This window comes from Sycon ciliatum, chromosome 12, assembly GCF_964019385.1.
Source record: "Sycon ciliatum chromosome 12, ocSycCili1.1, whole genome shotgun sequence".
Taxonomy (NCBI): Eukaryota; Metazoa; Porifera; class Calcarea; order Leucosolenida; family Sycettidae; genus Sycon; species Sycon ciliatum.
The window spans coordinates 8,790,448-8,800,481 of record NC_088654.1 but is presented as its reverse complement, the minus strand read 5'-3'; the positions used below and the strand labels follow the sequence as shown (position 1 = coordinate 8,800,481).

The following is a 10,034-nucleotide window of genomic DNA, read 5'->3' as shown; positions in this document are numbered from 1 at the left end:
AAGAAAAAAAAGAAACCCCATTAGCCGCATCCATGTACCCCTTGTGATTGGCCACAAGTTCCCAGTTGACTGTGGACTTCTAAATAATATTTCTATGCCATCCTGATCAGCTCGGATTCCATTAATGCACAATCCACTAAACTTGGCGTACTGTCGGCACAAGTCGCCGACCTCTGCCGGAGCTCGCCGGGGCATGGTGCAAGCACTAGTCTCGTCCGCAGGAGGCTCCAATGACGATGCTGGAACGAAGGATGGGCTCTGGATTCCCAGCCATAGCCGTGCGCCCAGGAGAGACATAACGGCACTGAACACGGCCGTCACTGGGGCGATGACCACATTGTACGATCCTATTGAGCACAATCCTGTCAGCAGGTCGCCGTCGATCCGTCGAAGCAAGAACCCGGCGATCGTCAGTGCCGTGGGGGCGAGCCACACGATGATGTTAACCGAGATGGCCAAGTGCGTCGTGTACTTATGTACGGTCCCGCATGTGGCCAGTGAGAACGTGAGCCCGAACAGTGGTGCATCCCTCAGCTCGCCAAGGGCGGGTACCTGTCACCCTACTTCGAGCGCGTATATATACTGCTTCCATAGATTGGATTCAACTAAAATTTGACCAGTACGGAGCGTTTTGAATACTGATTCGATTGGTATATCACTCATTCCTCTGGTTTCAAGTAAGATTTTTCGTCTGATACCGCTGATGATAGACTCTGAGAACGTTCAGAACTTACTTAGTCATCAAGGCCACTTTTGAGAGAATGTCGTGCGGGTTGCGTCCCGAAAATCTTCGCGCGACATTCTAAAAGGCCAGGTGTGATTCATCGCATTTGTTCAGAGGTTCGTTAGACTGTAACCTGTGGGAACGTTTGTCGCGTTTCATCTTGATACAAGTACATAATTATTCCTGTACTCAACGACTGAGTTGAAATTGATCTACTTCAAACTACATCAATGTGTATGGATTTTGGTGGACTTAGCCCTTCGCATTCAAATCAGCTTCAGATGTTTCGACTTGGAGCAAGCTGAATGCAAAAGTTACCAGGCATAACCGCGGGGAGGTGCCACCGTTTATGCCCGCTTGGAGGTCAACAGCTCCTTCACCAGGAAGGAACTGTCGTCATCCCATCCAAGCGTTTCTTCACAGAGTTGTCTCTCTGGCATTGTTCTTGGAGTATGCTCTCCTTTACTGTTTCGCAGCATTGTCGATTGTGTCACTTATCACATCGTTGCATCACTGTCATCACCTTCAGGTTCTGATATGTCGTCGAAAACAAGGTAATGTTCAGCATCTGGTGCGAACGTGGTACTGTCGCTGAGCTTGGCTGTCTCTGGCAACTCTCCATTGGCCTTCAGCGTCCTTGCTTCCTCATGGCTGGACTTCATAATTACAGTCATCTGCTCTAGAATCCTGGAAGTCCCTGACGCCAATCAGTATGATGTCGCCTTGCTTGATCCAGACTTTGTTCAACCTTAGCGTTCCTCGAATTTGGCTAATCCGATTGCTGTCGGTGCGGTCCGCCTTTCGTTGACGACGATTCTTTCCTCCTTTCCCTTTATTCGGCCGCATGGCTGTCACCGAATGAGAGGATGTTCTCGAACACAAGGAACAATGCGCGCAACTGAATCTCTCCTTTGTAGCTTCACGTTACACTGATAGCGATCTTAGAAATTCTGCAAGCAAAACTCTATCCTACACTCCAGTGAACTTGGGAAAAATGCACCCTAAACATGCTGTAAGCTCGCATTTATACCCTCGTTCGGGCGAGCAAGGCCCTTGCGAGCAAGGCCCTTGCGAGCAAGGCCGTGGACAAGCGCTGGCGATACACGTAGTAAATGAGAGATGAGAAATGGGAGGTGGGTGGGTGAAACAGAACGATCTGACCAGAGTGATCCACACACAGAACGGATCGAAATAATAATATAACTAAGCAACTTTTAGCATGACACGTTGAGTGCCCACGACGCCTGCCGCCTACGATGAGCGTCGCGCATGAATGAATGCCACGACGCATAGCATGCAGCAAGGCGTCTGACCGACATGGATACCGTGATGTACAGCGCACGTGACTGTAGCCAGCAGCAAGATGAGCATACAGTAAAAGCGCCAGCAATAATAGCAGCATAGCACGAATCAGCCGCGCGCACGCATTAGTCTGCATTATTACTATATTTAACTACAACCCACAGCAGCTTGCGGTTAGGAGGTTAACTACAACCCACAGCAGCTTGCGGTTAGGAGGGTGCTGGCCAGCCAAGTGAAAGGCTACAGAAAGAGCAGGATCTTGGCGGAGCCAAGAGGATAGTCACGTCTTCACTGATGCGATGTCAAGTGCTGGTAGGGTAATAAGCGGCGGGCCGTAATCTCCCGCAATCTGCGCGCAAAGCAACGCCACGGCTCGCCGCACGAACCTGCAGTCGCGTGTGGATTGGGTTATTGTACCAGAGGCAGACGAGCGCTGCCTGCAAGCCCTTGGAGTAACGTAGGATAAACACAGGCAGACGCGGACGACTGCCGCTCATGCAGGTTAGTGATGCACTGTTCCTGGCGCACGCCGTTGCTGTTCGCTGACAACTTTCCTGCTCCGAATACTCGTAGATAGGCGACGCAATGTAGCCAGTGGCGGGCATCAGGCGCATGCCGCAGAACTTGACAATGCACTTGGCGTACTGTCGGCACAAGTCGCCGACCTCTGCCGGAGCTCGCCGGGGCATGGTGCAAGCACTAGTCTCGTCCGCAGGAGGCTCCAATGACGATGCTGGAACGAAGGATGGGCTCTGGATTCCCAGCCATAGCCGTGCGCCCAGGAGAGACATAACGGCACTGAACACGGCCGTCACCGGGGCGATGACCACATTGTACGATCCTATTGAGCACGATCCTGTCAGCAGGTCGCCGTCGATCCGTCGAAGCAAGAACCCGGCGATCGTCAGTGCCGTGGGGGCGAGCCACACGATGATGTTAACGTCAGCGTAAATGAAAGAGTCAACACAAGCAAATGAATCAAAGGGAACTGGTCAACTCACCTGTCATTGAGTAATATTCCGTGAAAGGAGGTCTCAGCAGAGCCAAAGCGAAATAAGCCAGGAAACGAAATATCCGAAACAGCTCATGCAAGAAGCAGTTCCAAAGAAGTAAGTAAAGTTCCTCGCGCATGCACATCCGAAAACGGACTGCAACACAATGTCTGCAGTGCACGTGCACAGCACGCGGCTAGATTAATACCGAGCACCTTACGTAGAAACTTACGTAGCCTAAGTGAAATACCGAGCACCTTACGTAGAAACTTACGTAGCATAGCGATGTCGTTTTTTCTGCCATGTGAACACAATAATAGAAAAGCTGACAGGATCGCTTTTCTAAATAATGCCCAGCTGTGAAGGCAGTTCAAAACAAACCAACACATATGGGGCTGTTAAGTGTGACGTCACGGCCCCTTCGAGACGCATAGCAACGGAGAGCACTGGGGACAAACAAAAGTCGCGTCCACTGGATGGAACCAGTTGTCAAAGGCAACAGCATCTAAATGACTGGAGAGAGAGCAGTTTTTCTTTGCTTTTTCTTCAAGCGATTGTTGTCGCTGGTTACTTCTTGTTCTTTCCTCTACAAATCTCCTGTAGTCGTCGAGGGCCTTCATAATGGTTGTGAAATTGGCTGCCCACTGTAAAACTCCGTGTTTGAGAGTGCTTTGAAGATTCTTCGCGTCCTGATGGATCAAAGTACGAGCGATCCCTGTGGATTCGATTATATGTAGGTGAGTTGTACAAGAAATCAGTGTCTTCTTTCTGTCTCTGCCCTCAAGCTGGCACAATAATATCAGCCTATATCCATAACAGCTCGCACCTCCCGTAAACTGCATGACTTAGATATATTCTCGCCCTCCGTGGTGATTGAAGACCCATGGAAGAAGTTATTATGTTCAGAATGATATCCTGAGAATATAAAATAATTCGAGGGAATTGTTACAGGGTATTTTGGAAGGATGGGGAGACAGAGAGAGAGAGAGAGAGAGAGAGAGAGAGAGAGAGAGAGAGAGAGAGAGATAGAGAGAGAGAGAGAGAGAGAGAGAGAGAGAGAAAGAGAGAAAGAGAGAGAGAGAGAGAGAGAGAGAGAGAGAGAGAGAGAGAGAGAGAGAGAAAGAGAGAGAGAGAGAGAGAGAGAGAGAGAGAGAGAGAGAGAGCAGTGAAGTGTTTGTCCCACTGTAATAACTCCAGATTATTGAATGGTGTATTATCTACTCGATATTTTCCACAATGGTTTTTCCTGATTTGCGGGATCTCTTCTTTTGCTGTTTGCGTGTTTACAGGAAGTGACTGTCTGGTGTATCTGCACCAGATCCTGGGGACATGAAGTCAGATGCAGAGGCAGGGTCGTCCAGTCATGCAACACTGCCGTTCTATGTGCAACGTCACCGCTAATTCCCCCGGCGAAAACACAAAAAGACAAAACACGTCAAGAGACTACAGTATTGACCGTTCTGGTAATGAAGCGTGACTGCTCTGACAGTCGATAATCGAAACACAGAGCACCAGCACGATGTTTTGATATTGGGAACCACACACCAGCTCAATTCTCAACCCCAAAAGCTCAAGCCCAAATATTGATGAATACAAAACACAGAGCGACGCAAACCAACCTGGGTCTAATGCACTGAATAGTCCTGAAATACGCAGACCACACAAAGCAGTGCAAGCACATACTGTTACAAGGTAAATGCATTGCATAACAAAGTGTAACCAAAAATACACGGGTATATAGCTGCACACTCGTGCATGTGCTCGCTCAGCCCAAGAACACGCATGATGATAGAAATAATCCGGGGGAAACACGCTAGCACCGAAGTAAGCATCAAGATGTAAATAGTCATCATCACAAGCCCATAGCCCTAAGGCCGTCGGGGCTTCACAGAGCAAGTATGAACAAGCGAGCGCCATAAAAATCGATCCGGTGCAGCAGCGAGCAGGGACTGCACGTCAAGTGCAGTCCATGAAATAATATTATCAAGCCATGACATTCTGGGCCTGCCTCGGCCACGACTTCCAGCAACACAACCCTGAAGAACAGTCAATGACAAACAGCCGGAACGAACAATATGACCAAAAAATTGCAATTTCCTTTTACGAACAGAAACAATAAGTGGGACTTGTTTGTGAATACTATTTATTTCCTCTCTAACAGACACATTCGTCCGTAAACAGTACAGCTCTGAAAAAGTAAAAATTGCATTGACATGTACATTGGTGTGCCGAGTAGTATCATCCTTGATTTCCCATCCAACCAAGACGTTATCAGGTCCCCTAACGCCGAGATCGCACGCCGAATGTGAAGTGCATCTAGCCTTGAACCTGTTGCACAAGGCACACACATATGACAAAAATGACATCCACTCCGATTATTTCCAGAGGCCAATCATAACAGAACACAGAAATGAAACCACGGGCTCAACAAAGTACATGTAAACGCAAAGGAAATTAGATAAAATAATCCATGAAGTGCTATTTTAATTCCAGCGCTGACTGCAGTGTGGAGTCGTGGCCCGATACCCGCCGAGCATAGACACAAAACTATATTAGACTTACTATTTTGGAATAAAGTCATAAAGTACAGCATTCCAATGACATGACGGACACCTCGTGCAAATGCGTGGTCTGTTCATCCGGCCAACTCGGCCACGCATGAGAGTGTGCGCATGTACGCGCGCACGCAAGCGCGCGCGTGCACACACACCATGTATTCGGTGCGTATGGCGTACCTGTTGCGGAGATATGAAGATGGAATCATTATCATGATGTTACATGTACATGTACAGTGTATGTTTGAGTGTAAAGTAATATTTATTTTATTACACATTTCTTCGACACAACTTACTCCACATCTTTGCATTTCTCATAATCCATCCACCTACACTCCGTCTCAGTTGAGGAAAAACTCTACCAGGTACAGGTATACCGTGACTAGTCACCACAGCCATGTGATGACATTGGGATGGGTCCCAAGCACGATTGCACTCTCCAAATTTTATTTGTCCAGATTATCTTTGAAGACAAAATGCAATTCATAGCGGCAATCGATGGATGAAGAGAGCGTTTGTAAATACACATATCTTTCCACTTGTTCAGGAGCTTACCTTTCGGAGTTCACATCGTTTACACGATCTCTTATGCTGTCTTGCACCTTGGCTTTGTTGACCATGGATACGCCATCCCAAAAGACATTCAACAGGAGCTACTAATGCAGAGTGTTTTTCACGCTCGATCTCCGCGATCTACCTCGTCACGCCAATAAAATCCTCCGTGACACTGGCTACAGTCACAAGAGACGTCTCAGTAAGGTAATGAGCACGACAACCCCGTCCAGATCAAGGACAAAGAGAAAACAAACTTCGATGCTGCTTGCCCCAGCAGGTCACAAACCAGGAATTTGCAGACGACATTGCAATTGAAACCTCGGGCAGTTGCGAACAAGTGTGCTCTTCTCTAAGCACAGCCATCACTGGCCTGTCGCAGTGGTTGGAGGACCGCGGGCTAATGCTGAACCAAAAGAAAACGCAAGCTCTGTTGATTACCCCAAGAGGCCCAGCCCTTGACACAGATAACATTCGAATTCGCTGTGGGAATGCAGCCCTTGCAGTTGTGGAACAAGCGCGGTACCTGGGCGTAATGGTAGATGGGCAGCTCTCCTGGGAGCCTCACGTCAATCACACAATCCAGCAGGTGCGGAAGTCAGTAGGTGCGCTGTGGCGGAGCCTCACCCTGGCGTCAAAGATCCTGTTTTACAGGACGATGATCCAGGGTAGGTTGTCGTACGCTTCCAACGCCTTTTATCCGTCACTTCAAATTGGCAACATTGAGCCCCTCACACGTCTAACGAAGTGCGCTATCCGCGGCTTCTTCGGTCTGCCACCGTGGTCGCGCACGAGCCCGATCTTTGAACAGCTCCGCCTCACCACCCTGGAGGACATGTTTAACATTAAGCTCCTCATCTTTGTCCGTCGTTGTCTGTTCTCCCGAGCTAGCTCCCTCTTCACCAGCTTCTTCGTGAGAGTTACTGGTGACCGCACTCGGGGAGCAGCACATCACCTCGTTCGAGTACCATTTTGGCCCGGTCCTGCGGGTCGAGCGACCATGCAGTTCATCGGCGCAGTCCTGTGGAACCAGCTCCCGCCTGATCTCCGTTCCGAGCCCAGCCACCTTCAGTTCTGTGCCCTGCTAAAAGCGCATCATGGCTCCGTTTAAATGCTTTTCGGCTAGTGTGTTTCTGTGGTATAGCGGACTGAAGAATAGTAAACGTGTTTTGCAATATATGTATGAAGCTATTTTGTATATAGTATGTTCCCATTCCATTTTTGCTTTGGTGTAGCCCTGAGGTTGATTGCTTATTTATTTCTACCCTTCCTCTCTCCATACTTCTGTCCCCCCCTCTCTCTCATTCCTTCTGTCGTCCACATGTATCAAAGGAGGCGAAATCGCCTGTTTGTGGTGCGACGTTAAATAAACTTCTACAACAACAACAAAACACTCGCTGAAAACAGCAAAGAAGAAACGAATAAATGTACACGATTCCTATAATGTTGCCACTGACAACAGGTTCGGTGGAGACGACGCTACTTTTGTTTGTCCCCAGTGGGATCGTTGCTATGCGTATGGAAGGAACTGTGACGTCATCACTTAACAGCCGCATTACACATTTGCATGACAAGGTGGTCACGTGGTCAGGCAGACCGATGCAATGACAGTGCTCATGGCAATGATAGGTTTCATGATATGTGAAAAAATTCATTTTGCCCGTACAAGAGGCTTTATTAGGTACATGAGTACGTGTCGCTGTGTGTAACCATGGACACCACTCGTCAATACTCACGCCTGCGTGGTTCTACGCTACGCCTCCAAAACCAGGTAAGTTATTATTTATTCTTGTTTTACTAGGAAATTCCCAACAGGCGGCGACGCCTTTTTACAGGGAACCCTAGGTGGTCTCTCAACATTCGATTCACCATGTTCACGCCGTTCGATTGCTTGGAAGAAATATCGCGCTTGAATCGATTCACGAATGTATTCATGAATCATTATTCAAGTGTGTAATCCAACGCACTCAGTGAACTTGTATTCAACTAGTTACGTCACTTCCGAGGTTTCCAGCTCCCCAAGTAAGTGTGACCATCCGGCGTCCACGTCCTAGTATACAGTGCATTTTGTATGACAGACTCTGACAATGTTGAGAACTTACTTACTCACCAAGGCCACCTTTGAGAAAATGTCGTGCGAGTAGCGTCACGAAAGTCTGCGCGCGACATTCTAAAAGTCCGGGAGTGATTCATCGCATTTGTTCAGAGGTTCGATAGACTGTAACCTGTGGGAACGTTTGTCGCGTTTCATCTTGATACAAGGACATAATTATTCCTGTACTCAACAATCGAGTTGAAACAAACTTCATCAATGTGTATGGATTTTGGTGGACTTAGCCTTTCGCATTCAAATCAGCTTCAGATGTTTCGACTTGGAGCGAGCTGAATGCAAAAGTTACCAGGCATAACCGCGGGGAGGTGCCACCGTCTATGCCCGCTTGGAGATCAACAGCTCCTTCACCAGGAAGGAACTGTCGTCATCCCATCCAAGCGTTTCTTCACGGAGTTGTCTCTCCGGCATTGTTCTTGGAGTATGCTCTCCTTTACCGTTTCGCAGCATTGTCGATTGAGTCACTGATCACGTCGTTGCATCACTGTCATCATCTTCAGGTTCTGATATGTCGTCAAAAACAACGAAATGTTTAGCATCTGGTGCGACCGTGGTGCTGTCGCTGAGCTTGGCTGTCTCTGGCAACTCTCCAAAGGCCTTCAGCTTCATTGCCTCCTCGTGGCTGTACTTCATAATTACATCTGCTCTAGAATCCTGGAAGTCCCTGACGCCAATCAGTATGATGTCGCCTTGCTTGATCCAGACTTTGTTCCACCTTAACGTTCCTCGAATTTGGCAAATCCGGCTTCTAGCATCATAACACCAAGCCTCCAGGCGACAACAGCCAAACAGCTTGGTAACTTGTGCGTATTCGGTGCCATCATTTCTGAATACTAACTCTCGATTGCTGTCGGTCCGGACCGCCTTGCGTTGACGACGATTCTTTCCTCCTTTCCCTTTATTCGGCCGCATGGCTGTCACCGAATGAAAGTATGTTCTCGAACACAAGGCACAATGTGCACAACTGAATCTCTCCTTCGTAGCTTCGCGTTACACTGATAGCGATCTAAGAAATTCTGCAAGCAAAACTCTATCCTACACTCCAGTGAACTTGGGAAAAAGAACCCTAAACATGCTGTAAGCTCGCATTTATACCCTTGTTCGCCGCCAGTCACGTCGCAGGGCGCGGGCGATCGAGCTCTGGCGATACACGTGTATCGGTATCTGTGTGGTAGGTCAAGTGTTCAGGCAGTGCTCATAGACATGAGTCATGGCAATGATAAGTATGTGTCGCTGTGTGTAACGGTGGACCCTACTTGACCTGTTGTTCAACGTCATGACCACGTAACCAAAAGTCTCATTGTGATTCACCTTCTTCACGCCGTTCGATGGCTTGGAAGAAACTACGCACTTGAATCGATCCACGAATGGATTCATGGATCGATTCAAGTGTGTAGTCGAACGCACCCAGTGTACTATCACCCAACTAGTGACGTCACTTCCAATCCGCGTTTACTAAAAGCTGCAGGAACCTCCCAGGAGCAAGTCGACTCGACCTCGCTCCACATCAGGCTGCATTGTCCGCAACGGCATCCAGCAGTGCTCACGCGAGCACTGTGTACACCCAAAGCGTTCTCTTCACGTTTATCTGTTTTGTAGTCTCAGAAATATTACTTGTAGACAGTTTCGGAGACGCTGATGCGCGCTTCGGCTCGAACCTAAAAGGCCTCGGTGTTGCTGAATCCGAAGTGGCGTCCACCTCCACACCTCCCGTGGTCTCCTTTTCCTCCAACATGATGATCGAATGAATACTAGTACATGTACTAGTACAAGGGTTATTGATTGAAGAAAAAACATTG

At 48.3% G+C, this 10,034-nt stretch overlaps 1 protein-coding gene across 1 annotated transcript; it reads right to left on the bottom strand.

Annotated features, from left to right (window-relative positions):
* Positions 1-8,703: 8,703 nt before the first annotated feature.
* On the bottom strand, positions 8,704-9,147 carry LOC135827942 (eukaryotic translation initiation factor 1A, Y-chromosomal-like). The gene has a single exon (XM_065340377.1). It carries the CDS (start codon positions 9,145-9,147, stop codon positions 8,704-8,706), a length of 444 nt encoding a protein of 147 aa, XP_065196449.1.
* Positions 9,148-10,034: the final 887 nt, after the last annotated feature.